This window comes from Onychostruthus taczanowskii, unplaced genomic scaffold (genome assembly GCF_017590055.1).
Source record: "Onychostruthus taczanowskii isolate IOZ18803 unplaced genomic scaffold, ASM1759005v1 scaffold8, whole genome shotgun sequence".
Taxonomy (NCBI): Eukaryota; Metazoa; Chordata; class Aves; order Passeriformes; family Passeridae; genus Onychostruthus; species Onychostruthus taczanowskii.
Genome location: NW_024505892.1, coordinates 12381558 through 12403978, shown reverse-complemented (window position 1 = coordinate 12403978; position 22421 = coordinate 12381558). Strand labels below are relative to the sequence as shown.

At 39.4% G+C, this 22421-nt stretch overlaps 1 protein-coding gene across 1 annotated transcript in view; it reads left to right on the top strand.

Annotated features, from left to right (window-relative positions):
• Positions 1-20293, top strand: part of IPCEF1 (interaction protein for cytohesin exchange factors 1) — a 39999-nt gene extending 19706 nt beyond the window's left edge. Inside the window, exons 7-10 of the mRNA XM_041423854.1 lie at positions 1751-1839; positions 7781-8147; positions 15828-16021; positions 19628-20293. Of these exons, the coding sequence (XP_041279788.1) occupies positions 1751-1839; positions 7781-8147; positions 15828-16021; positions 19628-19828 (851 nt within the window). The 3' untranslated portion in view covers positions 19829-20293. The remainder of the gene's footprint in view (positions 1-1750; positions 1840-7780; positions 8148-15827; positions 16022-19627) is intronic.
• The last annotated feature ends 2128 nt before the right edge of the window (positions 20294-22421 follow it).

The window sequence follows — 22421 nt, the reverse complement described above, 5'->3', positions numbered from 1 at the left end:
TTTATATAGGTCTTGTTGCAGCCAGTTTCAGTTCTTTATGCTTAGATGTGCCAGCAGATATTTCCAGTAAACAGAACAGCATCTACACTACTCAAAATCCTATGATTCTGCAAAGAGTACAGGGAGAAACAATAATGAACCTCTTCAAGTTTCTCTTTGTTAACATGTTAGAAAATTCTCTCTCATGCAAAAAATTCTTCTCTTACAACTTTATTCCCCTCCCTCTGTGCTTATTAACATCCACCCTCCCCCAACAATGACATGCAGAAAAATAAAGTGTGTGGGTATTAAATGAGCTGATTTTAAATGAAATAATCTCAGGTGACTGTCCAGAGACCATGCTAACCAACTGCTTTCTAGCGATGTGAGCCCCTGAAGTCCAGCTGTGATGAGGAATCAGAACTGGACTTGAGCAGCCCCTGCTCTCTGGGTCAGAGCTGGGACAGAGGCTCTTGGACAGCACAGGCTGCTGAGTGCTTGTGGCCAGCAAAGGGCAGTGCTGGATCCCATGGACACCACAGCGGCAGCCTCTGTTCTGTGACCCTTGGCACTCAAGTTGTCCTCATCAGGCTCTGACTTTGTCTTTGTCTTTGCAAACTCCCATGTCCCCAGTTCAGTGGGGTGGGGGTGAGTGCTGTCACCCGACAGAGGTGGTGCAGGGCAGGATGCAAGCACTTGCTCCTGTAAAGGTTGCATTTGTGTTGGGAGATGTAAGAAAACTGATCTTTGTGGCCTTTAAGTGCACAAAGAGGACGCATAAGAAAGATGGGGGCAAACATTTTAGCAGGGTATACTGAACAAGGGGTAATGGTTTTACACTGAGGTCTAGTTTAGACTAGATACAAAGATGTGATTTTTTTACCATGAGGTTGGCAAAACACTGAAACTGGTGGCACAGAGATGGGGCAGAAGTTACATCCCTGGAAACATTCAGGGTCAGGCTGGACAAGGCTCCAAGCAGCTTGTCTAGCTGACAGTGTCCTTGCTCATTACAGAGAAGTTGGACTATGTGACATTTTAATGTCCCTCCCAAACCAAACTATTCTATGATCTTGTCCAGTGTTTACTATTGCCAGGTCCTGGGCATAAGAACCAGTAACACTCTGCCTCTGTGTTTCTGTGTCTCATTTTATCAATGACTATCACTTATTTAATCTACCTTTAAACAAATTTGTGGGAAATATTTTCTCCTGCTGCACAGATAGTTGAAATAACAGAATGACTGCCTTTGCCACATGTCAGTGAGTTCAAACTCCTATGAGTTTGTTAAAAAAAAAAAAAAAAAAAAAAAAAAAAAAAAAAAAAAAAAAAAAGAAAAGAGACAAGTAGGATATTCCTATGGTATTCCTAGAGTACTGTGTTTACTTTTGGTATTACTTCTTCATATGTACTGCCATGCTGTATGCTGTGTCTATATGAGTTACCATGTGTGACAAAAGACTCTCACAAGGCTGCTCTATAGTTTTCAAAGCATTATGTGAACAATCTTTTTATTCCAAAATTGCAGCCAAAGCCCCAGTGCCTGTTGCTAGCTCCAGGAAAACTTATCAGTTACAGAATTAAGGGATTGCCTGTGCTGCTTGCAACAGCTCTCCAGCATTATCACAAGTGGATTAGGAGACACCAACTTGTTAAAGTGTAGTCCTAAATCCAGACCACCTCCTTGGTGATCTTTGGATGCCACAGTGCTGCAAAGAATAATATGTTGGTCTAACTCTTTATTTTTGCTCATTTTCCATGTCTACCTCAGAATGCTACAGTGAAAGTGAACATGATGATCCAGACATCACAGACACGCCACCTCCTCCCTACACACTCCAGACCTCACCTCCTCCTTCGGTAAGTGCTCAGTTATTACCTTGTTACTTGTTGCAAGCAGGTTGAAACAAAACCCTCCTGAGGTGGTGGACCACTAGGAATAACCTAAAACATTGTCTGGAAGTGTCCACGCGGTGTTCCTGTGAGACAGGGAGACAGACTGCCCTCCCCATGGCAGAGCACACAGCTGGCACATCCTGCACCACAGGGAGCTTTGCACTGTAAAAGATCAGCTCCTTCCTATTTGTCTTGCTGGAGAAAAGAAGGTGTTGTTCTACCTCATAGAAAAACTCTGTCTTTTCTTTACAAGATTTTTAACACACCGCTAACAGCTATTTTTTTATACTATTTTTTCTCTTTTTTTTTCAAAATCCATCCTGAAACCTCTCTCTTTTTGTGACCTTGGTAGCATATTTAACAGCTTCGTATTTATTTATTTGAGTGGGCTGTTTTTGAGACTGCTGAATTTGAAGCTGCTTTTGTGGCAGTGAAGTGAAGGGAAAGAGGCCTCTTCACACAGAAATAAAAATCTGGTTTTTTCCTTCTACCTCTGAAAAATAGACTATGAAAAAAGATAATAGGCATGCTTCCAAAATCTATGTAGCATATCGTCCCAGAATATTCCTTCCTGTCTCACTTCATTTCATAAATTAAAATAAGCACTCTGAACCCTCATGAGTCTAATCAAATTGGCTTGCCTAATTATTATCTACTTCTTGCCCTATTAATCCTGTTTCTATATAATTGTTTTTCCCAGTGATCTCATTGCCCTTATATGTGATTTAAATGGATATTTTAAAAAGTCTTCTAATTAAAAAAAATATTTTCCACTTTTAATTTTTTTTTTAAATAAAGAAAGAAAAGTTGTTGATTTGCTATAACAGGTAGCTTCACTAGTAGGTTTAGAGTGGGTTTTTTCCCTCTCTTTGTGGCCTTTAAAAGAAAAGTTTAATTTGTAGTAGAAGTCAAGAAGAGCTGTTGCAAGTAGCACAGGCAATCCCTTGATGTTTGTGACCAGTAAGTTTTCCTGGAGCTAGCAACAGGCATTGGGGCTTTGACTGCAATTTTGGAGTAAACAGATTGTTCATATGATGCTTTGGAAACTACAGAGCAGCCTTGTGAGAGTCTTTTGTCACTGCATTTTTAATTTTTTAAATTTTTCCCCTTAAAATAGAAAGTCAAATTTACTTAATTCTGTTTTTAGAAATGAATGATCTGGTTTGGGTTGGTAATAAGGAATCCTGATTCAAGCCTTTCCCTTCACTATCTGAAGGTTAACACTGAGAGGTGTGCAGTAATGTACTTAGTACTAAATATTCTCGTGGCATCTCATGGAAGGGAAGTGTGTGCTGCCTCACTGTTGTGGTACAAGTTCCTCTGTGGCACACTGAAATGACACTCAGTAGCTGGGGTGGGCACAGAAGCAGCGAAGCAGGAGCAAATCTGAAATATACAGATGAGCTAGAGAAGCTTGTGCAATCACAGGCATTAATAAAAGGAGATGTGGACAGAGTTGCCTGTCTGGCCATCTCTAAGTAGCTCACATAAAGCTGGGAGCACATGTCACACAGTCAACCACTCGCCTCCCTCATTTTCAGTCAGATAAGTCAGTCTTCACTTCCTCTCCCGAAACGTGTGATGTTTATCACCAGATCAATCCGCCTGGCACGCGGGGGTGTGAGGCTCTCACTGCTGTAGAATGTGGCTCTTTATTGCCTGTATTAACTGGAAATGAAACATGGCTGAGTGGCTATAAATATCAGAGGAGAGAAGAACTTTGGCAATATTTCTCCTGCAGCTATTCAGGGCCATGGGTCAGTTAATGAAGCGTCTTTAATTTTATACCTCAGTGGCTTGCCTTTAGGAGATGTAGGTATGTTTTCCGTCTGCTCACCTCTGAGTGAATGCCTGCATTTTTCCAGATGATGAGTTTTAAACAGGTGCTGGTTTTAGTTTTCTGTTTTTTCTGGTTTCCTGCTGCCTGTTGGTCTCTTGCTGCAATGGCCATCTCCGGTTGTCTCCTTCCCATATGCTCCTCTGGAGTGCTGGCCTCCTCATTTTGGCAGGGAACACATGGGAGGCAGGCAGTGGTGCAGATGCTGAGGGATCCTGGTTTCTCAGGCTTTCTCTTAAAGGGAATCTTCCCTTCAGCCTTTACCTTTGTCAGCTGATTTTCCAATTCTTCCTATCCTTTAAAATACCTTCACTTGTGGACAAAGGTTAGTGTCTCCTGAACAAAGGTGTCATCGTTTCACCCCAGAACTGGCTACTGGATCTGGCCACTCCATTTGCTGTGGGTCTGCCCCGTGCTCAGCTTGCTTATATAGTGAGTAGGAACAGCTCTGTTTCACTGCAAGTCAGAGTCTTTTAAATACCATATTTAATACCTCTTTCACTTCTGGACAAGTGCTGAAACAAGAAAAACACTGGAAGGATTGGGAAAGTGCAGCTTCTACTAAAAATTCTAGATTTGCAGCCTGTGGTTTTCTCAGGGAAGGCTGGTTAAACACAGCTCTCTGCCTGTTTATTTGTTGCAGAGTTCTTGAACCAAGCTGTGAAGTCTCAAAAATGTGGTGGATTTGGTTTCATATTCTGTGGGTGCAGCACTTGGCCTATTTCAGTTTTCTCAGATTGCTGCTGGAAGTGACACTTATCCTGTCAACTCAGCTCAGTGTCAAGGATGCCACAGGCATTGACTGGAGTTCATTTTTTGTGGAGGTTCCAGTTGTTGGTTTCTCTAGGTCTGGATTGAAGGCACTTGAGACAGTCATGCTCGGACTCGGGTGTTTATTATTTCTTATCAGTAAAACAGTCTCACTACTGTGAGTTTGGCAGCTTTGCATTAGAAGGCACAACATAGCTAACAGTCTCTTGTTACAAGGTCTTTTAAGACTAAACTATCCAATTAAGAATTGACACCTAGATTATTTTCCCTTTTAACCCAATAATTGATCCCAAGGAGCCTGCAATGCGGACTTTTCTGCCCAATTACAAAATGCTACTCAAACTCAGGAAGAAGGAGGAAGAAGAAGTATGAAGACGAAACTCAGGACAACACCCTGTGCCCTCCATCTTGCTTCCATCCACAACATACTAAAAATCCCAAAACCTAAATTTCTCACCAAGTGATACACCTACACTACTCTCTATAATCTATTTCACACTTTTGTGGATTCTAGTTTATCTTGAAGTCTAGAAAACTCTCTCCATGAATGAGGGTCAAAGTCAGTGCTCCCCGGCGGGTTAAGGCACCCCAGAGCAAACAGAGAAACATTCCCAGTGCCCTGGGTTTCCACAATTTATTTTTATTATTTTAAGCAGAAAGGCCTCCAAACTTCTTGACATCAACTCCAAAAAAAAAAAACAAAAAACCAAACCCTATTATTCTGGATACTAATAGAAACCCAGGTGTAGGCTTTGTTACATTTTAGAGCAGCAAACACTTTGCTGTACTTCTAGCACCAAGTTTGTACTTGCTGTTCTCTTCTCTGCTGGCTCAAACCATTTTGAAATTTGCAGAAGAAAAATGTAGTGATCATGAGGTTCCATGTGTGAGTTTGTGTACTGTGGAGGAAAAAAGTAAGTGAGGAACAAGTAAATTATAACATCTGTAGGACAAAAGTTAAACTGACCACCTACATTAATTTGTCCACGTGTGAATGGATACGTTAAAAAATCAGCAGATGTGTTGAGACAATAGATTGCAGCAGCAGCCAAAAAAGGAGTTGAAGAGTTTCATGGTCATAATTTGTCTCTAAAAAATATCTAGAGACTCATTAATCTCCAGTAAAATTCTTATTATCTGCTTTCTAAAACATGGAAATTTATTATATGGATGATTGCAAAACTTCCAGAGGAGCCACTCAAATAAGTTATGTAAACAATTGTCATGCCAAAAAAAAAACCAAAACACAACACATATGCAGAGAAAAAGAAACATCTTCTGGCAGTCATATTTATTCTCACTCATATTTTTTAATTAACACACAATGCAAATGAAAATAAAAACATATTCTCCTCAGTGAGGCACAGCCTTCATTTCAATAACACTTTTTTTTTTTTTTGTATATACAAATGCCAGAAAAATAGAGGTGAGATCTAATATCTTCCTGTTCCAGCTTTGAACAGCTGAAATTAGACCATCTACAACATTTGGGCAAGAGCTCTTAATGTTTGGTTGCTGTGCTTGACTTTATAAACGCTTCAACAACTTGTCTTTGTGGTAGGAGCTCTTAGATGAAATGCTTCATATCACCTGTGTTCCCAAGGGCATTTTTGGCACTCCTAGTTTACTACAGCATCTCCTTTGCTTGAAGATGCATATGTGAAGATTTCTATTTTAGAAATAAAAACACACCTGAAACACAGTGCTGTAGTTTTCATAGGGGAATGTAAATGTCTGGGTCCTGAAATCTTTGGCACAGTGGTATAGGAATCATGAAAGGACCAGAGAGCATGTCTTATGAGGAATGGCTGAGAGCTGGGTTTGTTCAGTCTCAGGAAGAGGGGGCTCAGGAGAAACCTCATTGCCCTCCACAATTCCCTGAAAGGAGTTTGTAGCCAGGTGGGGGCTGTGCTTACAGTGACAGGACTGGAGGAAGTGGCCTTAAACTGGAACAGGGCAGATTTAGATTAGATATACGACAAGGTTTTTTTACCATTAGGTTGGTCAGGGATTGGAATAGTTTACCAAGGCAGGTAGTGAAGTCACCATCCCTGGTAGTGTTCAAGAGGGATCTGAATCCAGCGCTGGATGACGTGGTTTAGGGGTTGCAGTGGAAGTACAGTGCTGGGTGCTTGGCTGGACTGGATGCACTTGAGAGTCTCTTCCAACCTAGACAATTCCATGATTCTATAAATGGCTTCAAAAATTTACAAAAGTGAAACTTCTATAAACAAATAGAGCTCACAATCTGATATAGATCCTCCTCATCCTCTGAACTGACTCCTTGTTACACGATGCAGCTGTATTAGAAGCATAGGAAGGCTTTGCTGTTTTTAATATGAGAAGGAAGTAGTATTCATTACAGTATACAACACTGAATGGCGGAGTTTAAAAATCATAATAAAAAAATTGTTACTCTTGGTTTGGTTTATTTGAATAAAACTTATTTCTGATTTACTTTATAAATAGATATTCCAGGCTAGCCCCTTTACTGTGTTTTCAGATTTTCCAGGTTTCCCTAGCAACACCTTTTCAGTAAGTTTCAATATTTTCAGTCTAGTTATCATCTGCTTTAGTCCTTACTCAAATCTATTCTACACAAATATTGAGGACAGAAATTTGCCAGAACCATGGTCCATCGAGTCTGGTATTCCAATTCTGGCATTGGCCAGGAGGAAATGATATGAGAAGGAGCGAATTTCTGCAGTAGCAAGTCTGGCTTTCATATCATGATGACCTCATCACAATTTCTGATAGTTCCTGCTAAGCCTTCTTGCCCTGATGAACGATTATCCCTTGAATGGACTAGGAAAAATACTTCTTTACTGTACTTCAGTGCTTGGGACCCCTTCTGTCTATCCCTGTTTATTGCATTGATGGAAGTGTTGAGTGCCTCATGTTTAATAGTTAATTTGGGGTTTTTCTTCTTCACTCTTGATTAAGCCAATAAAGTGAAGAAAAATGAAAAAAAGAAGGTGAGTGTGAGACCTACCACAGAAGGCTACATTCAGCATAATAGTTTTCCTTGGTCTTTGTTTCTGGGCATTGTCAGGTTTATATCTCCTTTGCCTTTGGCTTCCTGGGGGCTTGGTTTCTGAAGTTACTGCTCTGTAGGAGGTTGATTGCCACACCACAGGCATGTTTGGTTGAATACATAACTAGATTACATCAATTTTTGGGTCATTCAGCATTTGAGCTGCATATCTATACATCATGTATAGATATACATCATGCTGAACCTAGAAACAGGAGTAATTAGTAAATAATTTTTCTTTTTCTTTTGTTTCTGGAAAGCAGGATCAGCAGAAGTCATCATTCACCTCAACTCTGTCAAGTGAAGCATCTTGTTCTCTCTCCTCTCCTGAAAGCACTTTCAATTCCCAAGAATCATCGTCTTCCTTGACATCCAAAGTGGTTTGTTCCGAGAAGCAGTCCTGGCTTGACCTGGTTAACAGCTCTGCCATGGAAGAGGGTGATCAGCCTTTAACGTTCTGCGTGCAGATTCATTCCGACGAGGCGCCAGAAGCGGTCTGTGCAGATGCAGCAGAAAGCCAGGAAGTCCGGCTTTCTGAACCCAATGGTGGATCCCAAACCTCTTACTTAAGTGCAGATACACATTGTCTAGCTGTGCCAGATGCAACAGGACAGCGATCACTAGCCAGAGGTGAGCTAATGAGAGAGGAGGCTTTTGCTGCAGAGCCAAACAATACAAGAGTTACAGGTTTCCTTAACTTCCTTCCCTCCTTCCTTCCTTCATATTCTTCACTGAAGAGTTTTCCAGTGGCACATAATTCATAACATTTAAATTATTGCACATTAAATATATAACCTAGTATTTGGTTTGTAGGTACCTTTACAACTTTTCTCAAATTGTATCTGTTAGACCATAACCTCTGTGCATAAATTTAGCATAGACATAATTTTATTAACAGTTCTTTTTTTCAAGGCAGATATCTTTTATTAGTCAGGATTGATTCAAATGTTAACAAAGTGTGTCACAGAATGGACACTGTAACAAAACTGTAATGTGTAGGGAACAGTGAACATAGGAACAGTGAACACAGGGTTAAGTCAGTCCAATTATACAAATCTGTGCTACTGCATTTATTCAAAGTACATACTCCCTATTTGCTTCATTAAGCTTCATTGTAATCAAGAGAAAACAACTGAAATCCTGAATCAGAAAGTCTATTAAGACTGGATTTTGTTTAAGCAAATAGGTGTCTGCACAGTATCCTCCTACTGAAATTTACTGCTAATTGAAAAAGGTGGCATGGTTCCAGAATTTGGTCATTGTTACTGTTCGTAACTCTCCTGTGTAACGAGGAAATATCTCCTGCCTTTTGAGCAAAGCTTCTTTCTGAATTACAAGCAGTTAAAACCTAAGAGTTGTTCCTGGCATACAGTTCTGAGTAGAGAGGTAATACATAAGGGAACAACAACATTCCAGTGCCTCAGCTCTTCCCATGATTCCAAATCCATGTAAAGATTTGAAGTGAGTACTTTGTTGCTGAAAGAGAAGGGTTGTCTCAGCACAATGCAAAAGAAAGGTGCATCTAAGAGCTTAGACTGAAAGTAATGCAGTGGTGGAAAGAAACAACATTGGAGTTGTTGGGAAATCAGGGCATTTCTCTGTAGGTGAACTTGATACAGAAAGATGATACTATGAGGCACATTAGTTACCTGGTCAGTCCCCTGTTTTACAAATATTGACCCTTAGCTAACACCCCTTCATTTTGTCATACCTTTTCTGATTTTACATGAAAAAAAAAGGACATTAAGAAAAGTAAAATTTTCATCAAAAGTGGAAATTGACTCTGTGTTTTATGCTCACCTACCTTATCCATTTTCTAGGCTTTTCTGCTAGAAAATTCTGCAGCAATGAAAAGCAGAAAGAATTAAAATCCAGAGTGAGCATATGTGCTGTTTCTGTGCATTGGAAAAGAGTGCTGTGCTTTGAGTTACTGTGGAATCTAATTCCCCTAATTCTGGCTTTTCAAGTTGTGAAGAGGCTGGAGCTGGCAGAAATGGAGCCCCTAATGAAAAAGTCACAAAGCCATACTAAATATATTGCTTTCTGTAATTTTACCTTCTGAGATAAATTTGATAAAATAATCACTTTGGAAAACATCATTAGGGATATTCAAGTGATTGTTGGAATGTAGGACATAAATGGCACAGTGGCTTATAGATCCTGTTGACAAAGATTCAGTGGCTGCTCTTCAGAAATCTGAACTTTTGCTCAGAATATATTCCTCTGATATCATCAGAAATCCTGCAATAATGTGTAAGTTATTGCTTTCCATTGTAATGTAAGGGTGACAAATACTTTTATGGATGTCATAAAATGTGCATGATCATAATCACTTTCATAATCATTTAAATAAGTTTGATAGGCTCAATCATACTAAGCAAATGTAAATCAAGGCACATTTTGGTATGCTCCTGCAGAGTGAAAATTGGTTAAATTTTGATATGATTATTCCTGGGGAAATGAATTCTTCTGTTGCTCACTGCTTAGCTGATGGGCAAGCCTGATGGCAGAACACAGAACAATTCCATCCAAACCATGATGGTGATTGCTGACAGAATTCCAGAGATAGATCATTTCACCAAGACAGTCACTATGGAAACTGTATACCCTCACTAGTTCTTGTCTGCATCATAACCCATTGCTGACCAAGTAAACTTACACCAGACTCAGGTCTGTCTCTCCTTTATCAGTCTGCATATTATGGGCTGGGTGTGGAGAGTGCTGCTGTGTGGGGCCCTTCCCTGCAATGGGCACTGAAAACATTAAGGAAATATTCTGCAAGGAGATTAAGCTACTTCAATTTTAGCATGAAGTAGGAGAAGAAGTATTAATGTAAAATAACATTTCAGTTCCAAATGAAAATTATCAAAAAGGATGCAATTCTGGCTCTGTGGCTCATCCCCCAAGAATTGCCCTCTCCAGCTAGTTGATAAGCATGTGCATAAATACTAAGAGATGAATTCAAGTTCTTGGGTAAAATCCATCTGCAAATTCTCCTGATTTGCAATAACTGGTAAGAACACCCTTGTTATATGTTGCAAAACAAGAAGGCATACCTCAGTGCAGTGGGTATTATTTGCTTTACAGTGCTTCTGAATAGTGTTTCTGACATGTTTCAGAGTTATGAGACTGCATCCAGGAGGAGACAATTTGTCTTTGGCCCACATTTGTCCTGAAAGCACATGTTCCCTGTGTGGAAAGATGCCTCTGCTGTCATCAGAACAGCTATGTTCTTTGATAGCCTTTGATCCCAGTCCCCCACAGAACCTATGGGTGTATCTATGCTCTCTCTTTCTCCTGGTGAGGATAAAAAACCCCTGCCACACTGTTTTCTAGCCACATTCTTCAAGGTAATTCTTCAAGGTAAAACCACAAGTTGAATTTTTGGTTGTAGCTGATAGGAGCCTAGAGTTGAGGTGAAAATTTTCTAGAACTGAAGAGCACTTTTGCTGGACAAAGTCTAGAAATGGAGACCAATGTGAGAAAAGTTGGTACCTAAAAGGAAGAAAGAGTGGTTGTGGTTTTGTGAGAAGAGCTTACCATGAAAAAGTACAAAAAGAGTGAAGAAAAATAAGAAAAAATAGGAAAAGCTACAGATTCAACTAAATGATGATGGTTTATTTTTTCTACAGAAATTATTTAATGAACTCTGCTAAGCAACTGTGAGAGTCTTGTGCAAGGAGCCATAACACATAATATTCTTAACAATCTTTCCAACCACTCTTAGTGGCATTATGAACTTTGTCAGCATTAACTCTCTGCACCAGTTACTGGGAAGATGTTACATACCAGAGAGTGATACAAAGAAGGGGAGTTTATAATTTTTCTCTTTTGAAAGGAGACCAACATTATGCATCCATTTACTTTTTGGGAATATTTAAGACTTTGGCGATGCAGCTTGCTACACGCAGAGTGACAAAGGATTCTAAGCTGCCTGTGATGCAAAGAAACTGAAAGATAAACAAGAAACAGCTGAGAATACAAGCAGCTGTCTGACTACGTGCACTGTATCCAGAAGCTGGCCTTGGCCGCTCCAGGATGGCTAGACACCCTCTCCAGCCAAACTCCATCCTTTGTATTTCTTCTGGCAACCACTGGGAGAAAAAGTATATGACCCTGACATAGCACCATTATGATCAAAAACCTCAACAGCTAAAGGAAGCCACAGGAACTAAGAGGTTATATAAGAAAATAGGAATGTGTGTTCCTATTTATTTAGGGATCTACTACTATAGCAGTAAGATCCATCTTCCCTGCATTTTCCAAGGGTTTCATGATCGTATGAAGTTAATGTACTTTGGCAAGGCATTCCTATTTTACCACTTGTGGTTTATTTTACCTTAGCTCACAGTAGCTGTGGAAGATCTGGTGTGTGATGATATTTTCAAACCTGGACAGCTTTTCAAATACCTCTTAGATTTTATCTGGGTTTGTTTTGTGGGAAGGAGTTGGTTAAATAGGAGCTGGATTCATTCAATTCCTTCTGTTCTCACGACTGACATCCTCTTCCTCTCCGGAGTCTGCCTGTGCCACTAATAGCCAGAACAGATCCTCTGGTGTGCTCTGGCCCCTTTGTTCCTTCTGCAAAAGTTACAGAAAATAGCTAGATCATAGCTGAGACTAGATAAGAAATGTGCTTATGGTGAGAACAACTATGTAGAGAAACAACTTCAATAATTATTTTTTTTCTCATCAAAAAAGCTTTAGAAATCACAGTGAAAACTATGGTGCTATGATTTTCTGAACTTTCTGAAAAAGAGATATTTATTTATGTTGTTATTTATTTTTATTAAAATTCCATCCATCACTGCTGAGTCCACTATACTGTCAGACAACAGCATCTAATTGTGGTAACATAGTTTTCCTATTATTTTTTCCAGTCTTTCCTCCCTTTGTTCTGCATTTGCCAGTGAGAAGTTTGCTTGAGTTATGCTCTCCTAATTGATTTTTTTTTTTATTCTTGGAATAGATATGGAACATTATTTTCTGTTCCATAATTATGTGGGAAATGTGATTTCCCTGAGGTGACTTCATATTCCCATCGAAAAGTCTAGTACCAGTGTGAAGAAGGGCTAGGGGGTGGATAGGTAGGTAAGGGCAAAAATAATCTATGACTTTTTTCCTTCTGCTCTTTTCAGCCCTGGGTGTATGTGTTCTCTCGACTGGTGTAAAAAATTTTAGCAGAATCAGAAACAGAGGTGCTGGCAAAGCTACAAGATGCTTGTAATAGTAGCAAGAACAGGAGGAAGAAGCAGAGTTTTTTCCTTGGGATTAATACACAACTGGGGGCCTGTGAGATCTCATTTACAAAATGGGCGAACAAATATTTACATTTCAGATAAATTTAGTCAGATACGTTCTGTTGGAGGGGGTTTTCAATGCAAAATGCTCTTTCTGCCAAATATTTCCAATTTCTTTATCTTTACTACTGGGAAACAATCAACTTTATTTTTCACAGATGCTTTTTGAAAGTTCTGGATAATTTCACATATTTAGGCCTAAAGAACATTAAAGCTGAGATTTCAGACAGGCTCCTGTACTGCTCCAAGATGGAGAGTCTCAGAATCTTAATGTCTCCAGCCTCTGGCAAGTTGGCTGACAGGAGAGCGGAAGCTGGAAATTGAGGAGGTGAAGAATAGCCATGTTGACCCTCTGGGAGGTTGTTCTCATCTGTGGTACCTCCTGTTAGAGGGAAAATCCACATAAATGGCATCAAGCCTCAGAATTGTGTTTTTAGTTCCCCTAAATCAGAATTTTTCGGTTCCTCCATTATGTCTCCCCCTTTCAGATTTACAGCATCAATCTAATGCATTCAGTGGCAGCTTCAAGCCTGTAAAATGTGGGCTTTTCCTTCTGAACTTGGCTCAGGATTACTCAGGATGCTGAAGGTAAAATTCCAGATAGGTAACAGATAGTCTGGCCTCAGTTTATAGAGGTTTATTGGCAGACATATCCTTTGTCAACACCAACAGTGTTCTACACAAACACACAATATTAGGATGCTCTCTTACTTTTTAGTTGTAGTTGAAATTCATCAAAGATGGAGACAAAAGTGCTGTGTAACTTGTACCTGGCTCTATACAACCTGTAAGTTCCGCTCACCCTTGTTTTTCAGTAGTTTGCTGAAATTCCAATTAGTCCTTTATTCACCTGATATGAAGAATCTTTCCCTTTGAAATTACCTGACCCTGATTAATCCCTTGGAGGATGAGAATGGTGGAAGAATAAGAAGTAGGAAAGGAGTTTCAGGTAGAAGTCTTGAAAGTCTGCAGGAGCTGAGTGCACTTTGCTGGGCAAGTGCATCATCTGGGAGCCTTCCCCTGGGTTTTCTGACTTTGGCTCCATCTTTCTCTGTGCTGAATGTTACTGTGCTCCTTACAGTTTCCACAAGTGCATGGAAGATATCAGATTATTCAGCATGAAAGAAGAGTGATCAGTGAGGGTGTTTTCTCAGGCTTGTTGCTTTGTAACCCTCTTAGGATACTGAGGAAGTTCATGAGTTAGCCTCAAAAGGTGTCTGGAGCAGGGACCTTAAGTCCCCTCTGGGCTGACTTTGTGTAAAAGTTGCTGAGCAGGACTGAAGCAACTTTTTTCCCTTCTTACACAGTCTTTCTTGGATAACTGATAAAAATCAATTTATCTCTCAAAGTATTACTGTGCACAGTCCTGGTGGGTGATGTCTACAGCAGAGTTGAGCCAGTCCTGTGCAGAAGCTGGCTAATGAAACAAACAGCTGCTTCACCCCAAGAAAGTAGTCAGGAAACTAGTTATTGCAAGCCTCATGGCATGTACCAACAGCTTTCAGGAAATACTATTGCTGTGTATTATGCCTTACACTTCCATATTTTTTCCCTGTTTCCTGCAGCTTGTTAAATATACAACAGTTCTCCTTTTCCTCCCCCAGCAATGTACCAATGTTAGAAGTTATATTTAGTTTTTGTAAAGTTACAGTAGGCTTTTTATAATCACACAGTAGTGAAGAATAGGCCAGAAACACAGAGAAGGCAAATATTTGCAGCATATCATAAACCTTTCTTGTAACCTAAATATTTAGAAAGAACAGAGATGTAGGAGGATGCTGTACTTTATAAAACATGGAAAAGATAAGAAGCAGCCTCCTTAGAATGCTGACATATTGCAGATTTATTTTCACAGCAGCATGAGTGAGCAGAAGGACTTGTTCCTTTTGTTCAGGATATATTTGCTGACTGCAGATGATTTAGAAAAGTAAATGTTTAACTTAAAAAAAAACAAAGTGCCAAGCCAGTTCAATGGGAATACGAAGGACTGCAGTATAGAAGAACCAGCACCACTATCCCCAGTGATATGACACCAATTGTTATCCAAAGTGGATCTTCAGGGATTCATTAGCACCCTGAAAAGAGCAATAGCTGTAAGATTTTCCTTTAGAGATGACTGAAGCTGTGTGGACTGAAGGACAAGAAGTGAGTTGTGCAGTCTGTTGCTAAAAATGGCCTTCTGCTAAAACACCCCTACATATGCCTGGCACATTTTTAATTTCCGTCTGTTCATTTTTAAGTTGTTTTATTCTGAGAAATGCCTTTGGTTCAGTTTTCATCTTATTTTTTGCTATTCTCAGTTGTTACTCACTTTTCCTTTCGTGTACTCTCTGTCTTGGAAGATGGTCCTGCAGCTTGGGAGCCAACAGAATTATTAAGGTGGAGATAATCAAGATTTTGTTGTGAGGCATTACAAGGAAATTATCTGTGGCAATCTGTGAAACTCAGGGGCAAGACATTGGATGCCCCAAGGGTTCTTGCTTTAATCTGTTTTCTAGGGACCTTCTCCTGCAGCCCCTATGTTTCTTTTAATTGATCATTTTTTAAAAACTCTGTTTTCAATGATTACCAAAACCTGGTGATGAATAAGCACACCAAAGAGAATTTGCCTTGTGAGTTGCAGGGTAGAAGCATAATTCACTGCGTGTAGCATGCAGGGAGGGGTGAATGGGTGTAGATGCTATCAGAGTTGTTTCATTCAACTTAGAGCTACTGATAGTCGTTCAAATTCAGTGATATATTCAGAGCATTAAAGCAGCACTCTATTAGTGGAGATACAGGCTCACATCTGTTTGGATCATTAGCTGATTGTTAACAACATGTGAGTTTGGAAGTATGTCTTTCTCATAGGCATTATTAGCCTAAAAATTACCCTAATTGACCTTAGTTTTAACTCTAATACAATTATTTTTTGAGTTGGTTGAGAGCCTTCCGGATGGCTGAACATAACTTTTCTGTTATCTGCTGCCACATTCATGCTCTCGTACCCAATTTATTCTTTTCCTTGCAGACCAGGAAAAGTGTGATGATGATGATGAGATGGAGCGACTTTACAAGTCATTGGAGCAAGCAAGCCTGTCTCCCATTGGTGATCGTCGGCTGTCAACTAAGAAGGAGCTTAGGAAGTCATTTATCAAGCGCAGCAAAAACCCCTCCATTAACGAGAAACTCCACAAAATTCGAATGCTAAACAGTACATTAAAGGTGAGTTTGTAGATCATGCCAAGGAAAAACTTGAGAGAAAAAACCAGTTTGGCTGAAAAAAAGCAGTATAGGCTTCAGCCAAACTCTAATTACATATTTACTGAAAGCCCCAAAGAATTCTCTTGAGTTTTTGATTTTTTTTTTTCTGCTTCATTGTGAACACTGATCTGTGTTATGTTGTTCAGCTTGAACTGGAAGCAGAAGCAATAGCTCAGGAGGGACTCTTCTTGCAGAAGTTCCAGCCCATTTGGAAAATTTAATAAAGAAAACTCTTAGTTAACTGGAAAACTTGCAAGCTCAGCTAAATGCACTAAACAGGGGGGCCTTAAAAAAGGGAGAGCAGACAAAGTATGTTGATGATGAAGGACATGAAAATGACCCCGAGCCAAAAAAAGTTTTCCTTATGTGATTATCAGAGAATGTACAGGATGTGCCAAAGCTATTGTAAAGACCTCCTGTAACGAAAATATTTCTAATAACAAAAGCATCCTGCTTTTATGTTGGAAATATATCACGAACTGGAGGGGTACATGGGTTCAGGAGACATTCCATGAAAGGGCCTGTAAATCTGTCTGGAATATGGGAATTTATGTAGTGGTTTACTTGCCAGCATCAAGTGTCATGGGATTTCAAAGCCTGCTTCTGAATGGTACTGAGGGAAACAAAAAGCTTAACCATAGCATTTATATTGTAAGGAGAAGACAGAATAAATGGAAACTTGAGGATTCACTTGTTTCTTTTCGTATGCATTAGAAGCAGGAATTGAGTATCTTGTTTCAATGGATGTATTTGGCTTCAGGCACCGTAAAATGGTTGTACTTGATGATCTTGGAGGTAATTTCTCCACAGCTGGAGAAATGAATGTAAAATGGTTGGACTTGATAATCTTAGAGGTCTTTTCCAACCTTAGCAATTCTATGATTCTAAAAAGTTATCCTGCCAGGACAATCATTGGTTTGATTATTAGTTGCAATGGAATGCTTGGGTTTGGCACCTCGGCCTGTATTGAAATTCCTGAAAAGTAAAGGGGATTGGGAAGAGAGGCATCCTTCTTGGCTCTAAACCTGGTGAAGTCTTTCCTTAGTATCAAAGAATTTTCAGAGATGTGGCAGTGACTACAGAAGTATTCATTTGCACCAGCAGTAAAGTGAGCTCCCCACATAGCAGAAAGTTGGTTTAAAAAGTACACCTACTTCCTAGAATAGGAAGCTACGTACAGAAACATTCTGCAAGGTTTTCCCTGACAGGACCCTCACTAATAAATCTAAGAACCAGGTAGTGCAAAATGGAGTTGTATTTTTTGGGACAGTCATTTTCATTAATATGGAGCTGAATGGAAACCTTAATGTCAGACATGAGCAAGGAGGACAATGGTGCATTGATTTAGCATGGGAGTATTATATAAGTTGTAGTTAACTTAGGCTTGTCTAACACTTGTATTTAATAAGGAAAAATAAGATTTGGAGTGTTCATAACGTATAATATATGTTGATCTCTTTGGGGTTTTTTCTTTTTTTTTTTTTTTCTCTTTTTCTTTTTTTTATTGGTTGTGGGTTTTTTGTTTTGTTTTGTTTTGGGTTTTTTTTTGGTTTTTTGCTTTCTTCAAACTAAGAACCTGGAGTATTGGCAAGACAAATAAAAAAGCACAGACACTTGCTCATAGACAGAGTTCTCTACACAGCAGTCTTTAAGTTAGCCTCTCTGAAAGTCAAGTGCCTGCAGTGGGAAAGTGACATATTAATTACATCAGTGGAATTATGTGCTTTTAGAGTCAATTTTCTTAATATATAATGTAAGATGTAAGATAATTGGAAATGATCTACTGGAAATTTAAAAATCAGGATTTTTTAGATCCACATGTACTCTGTTTTAATTAAAACCCTGTTAGTTTGAGAAGTGATTTATGCAAGTCTCAATGCAATTTTAATTTTAGACTTTTGACTCCATGTATTTAACAACAGATTAATGTTGCTGCCACAATATATTATTAACAAAACGTGCTTTGAATACTTTGGAAGAGAGGGAATATGTGTGCAAATGCATCACAGTCTTAGTGAATGTGGGAAATAGTTTTAGTGCTACAGGAGAAATTCCATAGCATGACTTCTTGCTGCCAAGTTTGTCCAGTCGAAATACTCCTCTTCTTTCCACCTCCCTATCTCCTCTCTTCTTCTCTTAAGCTAACTGCACATATCCCTGCATCAATGCCAGATGTCTTTAAAGAGCTGGCGCTGGGTCTTAAGGGTAGGACGTGTGTAAAATACAGTTGAAGAGCTTTTGGGTTTAGAAAGCAGCTGAGGCATGACAGAAATTGGAGCAGCTGAAGCTTCATTAGAGTAGCAGTGGGATATGGACGTAGAAACAGCTGATTGCTGCTATCAGAAGGTGAAATGAATGTGTGGGAGTACTTTCAAGGTGTTTTCAAGGCAGCCCCCAGCACAGGGTGTCCTTGGGTATGATGAATGGGTGGCAGCAGGAGAAGATGGTTAGAACTATTCCATTGCTTTCACACACGGACTGCAGCGAGAGAGCCCGGCAAAAGTAGCCGTGTTGTTAGAGCAGCGTGGTGCCTCCATTAATAAATTATACCTGTTCACTGGGTCTTCTCTGTCCTGTGGTCCATGGATAGGCAATGTGGTCTGCAAAAGCGAAGTGGTTGATTATGCCACAACATGTGAGGACATCAAAGAACATCAGTGTGTGAAAGGAGGATGTAATGAAGACAGAGCCAGGCTATTTTCAGTGGTGCCCAATGGCAGAATCAGAAGTGGTGGATTCCAACTGAAACACAGAACGTTTCCCCTGGATAGCAAGAAACACTGTGAGGGAGACCAAGCACAGGTTGTCCAGGGAAGCTGTTGTGTCTCTATCCTTAGAGATATTCAAAACTCATCTGCACACAGTCCTTGGCAGCCTGCAGTAGGTGGCTCTGTTTGAGGAAGGGTTTTGGACCAAATGACTCCCAGAGGTCCCTTCCAAGCTCAACCATTCTGTAGTTCTGTGACATACAAAGTCTTGGTGTCCCTGCATCAGTCACTGCTCACATCTTACAAGTGAAACAGGGTGCCTGCAATGTATGGACTGAGCTGCTCTTGCCTAAAAGTAGATACTAGATTTATTAACAGTAGCTGGTGGTAGATGGCAGACACAGGTACTGTAGCCACTCTACTGCCAGTGCACAAATTATATTCAAAATTGTGTTCAGTCCAACTCCCAGAGAAGAGACATTTATTACATGGAACAAGTGTTTTTTGAGAAAGTTTGAACTGCTGTGAATTACAGAAATAAATGCTGTTGTGTCTCATTTCATGCAAGTACTGTCTTGTTGAGAGACAAAATAACAATGTGTAATTTTCACATGAATCTTCTTTCATCAAGTTCTGTTAAGAAGCCGATAAAATATCTACATGAAATCATACCTTGCCTTTAACTGGGAAGAATTTTTACTGTAGCATATCTTTGATGACCTGTGCTCTGAAAATGGGAACAAGCTGCCAGGAGGATGGCCATCTCCCTGTGACATGAGTCTAGTGTTCCCAGAGTGTTTTTGTTAGGGACAATGGTCTTGACATTTTCTGTGGAAATAACCACTTATTCTCTTCCTAGTGTAAGGAGCATGATCTGGCCACAATTAACCAGTTGCTAGAGGACCCAAAGTTGACAGCAGTGAAGTACAGAGAGTGGAGGAGCACAAACATCATGCTGGTCCAAGATATTTATCAGCAGCAGGAGGTCCAGGACATGTCCACAGAGAAGAGTGAAGAGCAAGAAATGACTCCACGGCCAGTCACTGAAAGTGCTATTTGATCAATGGCACATGGCAAGATTTTTCTCCACGGGTCTTCACGTACATACAATTTAAGCTGCTGTATCTTGAGGATTGTTTTTTGTGAGTGTGCTTCAAAAGGAAAACAACCCATTCTCCAAAGTTTTAAATGCTTCTGCAGAACTCATTTAATGTCAAATGGGCAATTTCCCCAAATTGCCCAAGTTGCCAAAAAAACATGCCTGAATGTGGCCTGCATACATAAGATTATTTATCAAAGCAGCAAAGAAACGTTTTTCAGTTTTTGGAGAAGAAAATTATAAATGTCCAGCTTCTGGAGGACACAGAACTATGTAATATGTACTGTATAAATATGAGATCCTTGGGATTGTTTTAACCATACAACTTATCATGAAATGAAGCTAAACTGATCCCAACAGGATGTAGTCTACTCTACCTTTTTACCCTTAAGGTAACTCAATGTATACATTTTCATCTCTGTACCCATTTACTTTCACCACTCAACCAGTTTAAACAGAGACAAATGGAAGAGTAATTATGAATGAGTTGATACTGTAGACAGCTGCCAGGCACCCAGTTTGGGCTCTACCTGATGTTTTATGAGTTTCAAATTTATTTATGGTCCAGACCAAGAAGGTACTGTCTTTCTACATGAAGAAGAGATCTCTAAGGTTTTGCTAACATGTAATTTACTCTTCAGTGAGACAAGATTCAACTTTTTTTATGGACTTGGCAGAATTCCTCGGAAGATTATGTTCTTCTTTCTTATTTTTGACAATTGGGAGTATATAAGGTACAAGTTCATCCCAGAGTCCAGCTTCAGGAAGATGATCATATTCGCAAGCCAGAAGCTAAATGACTCAACTCCTAATGTGGACCTGGAAATGTAAAACAAAGCTGCAAATATTTTTGTAAATATATGTAATTTTATGACTTATATGAATGTGACTATGTATTGTATAGACGTTTTATTTATATATTTATATATGCTGAATTTCCTAATATAAATAGGCACATGTGGATCAAGCCCACCCAGCTGTGAGTGCTTACAGATTGACTTGAAATGCCTCTTTATTTTCTGTTCCATTATAGATCACAGTAATGTCTCTGCAGCTGAGACTACCCTGAGGCATATGCTGTGACTCTTTCTTCTGCTTTTCTAGCTTTGAGTTTTAGATGAAGAAAACCTGTACAAGTTAGGGCCTGAAAGAAGTTTTCTAGAGAGTTTCAAGATTTCCCTTTGGGGGAAAAAAATAAGAGGTTTTGCTGCAGGATCATGTTTTTTTGGCTTCATTGTCCTCAGTACAAGGTTTTGGGCTTTTGCCTTCCTCTCTTCTGCAGGATTTTGCAGAGTGCTGAATTTTTGAAAAGCAAGAATTAGTCCACCATTCCCAAATGAATGTCACTATAGGAACTGTGACAATCTGCAGTTGTGTTGCTATTTCACGAAAATACACCTTGTCATTATTTTTCAATACAGTATATCTTTTAAAGCAAAATACACTATAGAGATGCAGCCATATTCATCTCTCTTTATACATTTTATCTTTTATCATAGCTTGATTGAGAAAACAAAAGATAATGGTGTTAGTGGGAACATACAAAATATTTTCCACCTGTGTAGTGATTTATTTGACTGTTGATACTGCATTTATAATACTCAGCAGCTTTTCTTTTGAAATAGAGTCAAGGAAATAGATGAAAATAACTAAATGGGGAAGCAGACACAAAACCCTCGAAGGTTAAAAAGTTATTCTTTTCAGGAAATCATCATATGAACAGTGATTTTATCACTTCACTAATTCTAACTAGAAGTTAAGCAAGAGAATACCTGGTGCAATTTGTTTGGAGTAATTGCATCTTAAAAATGGAGCCCACTTTTAGTTTGCTTTGTTTGTTCTTCTTCTTTTTTTTTTTTTTTTTAATAATTCTTCCACCATTCCCATTGAAATGCTGTCAATTAACTGCTAAGAGCACCCTGAAGATTATGAGTGTAGGGATTCATCTGCTTGGTCCACTTAATTTTAACTACCTGGTGCTAAGTAATGGATAAATATTGGAGGACAAATTGCGTGTAGATTTTCTATCACACATGTGAGTTTCTCACGAAAAAAAGCATGTAAACACTGTTTTCCTTCAAAATCGTCTTCACTTAGATGTTGAAAAGCAGCACATGCTTAAGTGGCCTGTTGAGCTGGGTCAGATAAGCCAGTGCCTTGCAGTTCTGAGCAAAGCCTGCGTCGACTCCATTTGCTGAAGTAGATTTGCTGTATACAAAGAAAAGTCTATGTGGCCTGCACATGCTCAGTTGTCTGTTTTCACACTGCACTTGTGTAAGCATAGACAAAACAGCTTTCCCAAATCTAGAGACAAAGAGATGTCCTTGGACTGCCCAAACGCCACTATTGGTTTTGACAGATTACATGGCCTGAAATTGCTTTTATTACTCTCTTTCAGATGGTCAGTAGATACTTATTGTTGATAGAACCCATGATCAGTAGGTCTCCGAAACTTCAATAGTTTTGGAGACCTACTGATCGTGGGTTCTATCACCACTTAGAAAAGAACAAAAAATTCTTGAATGGGGTTACTTTAATTCCAGTTATAACTTTA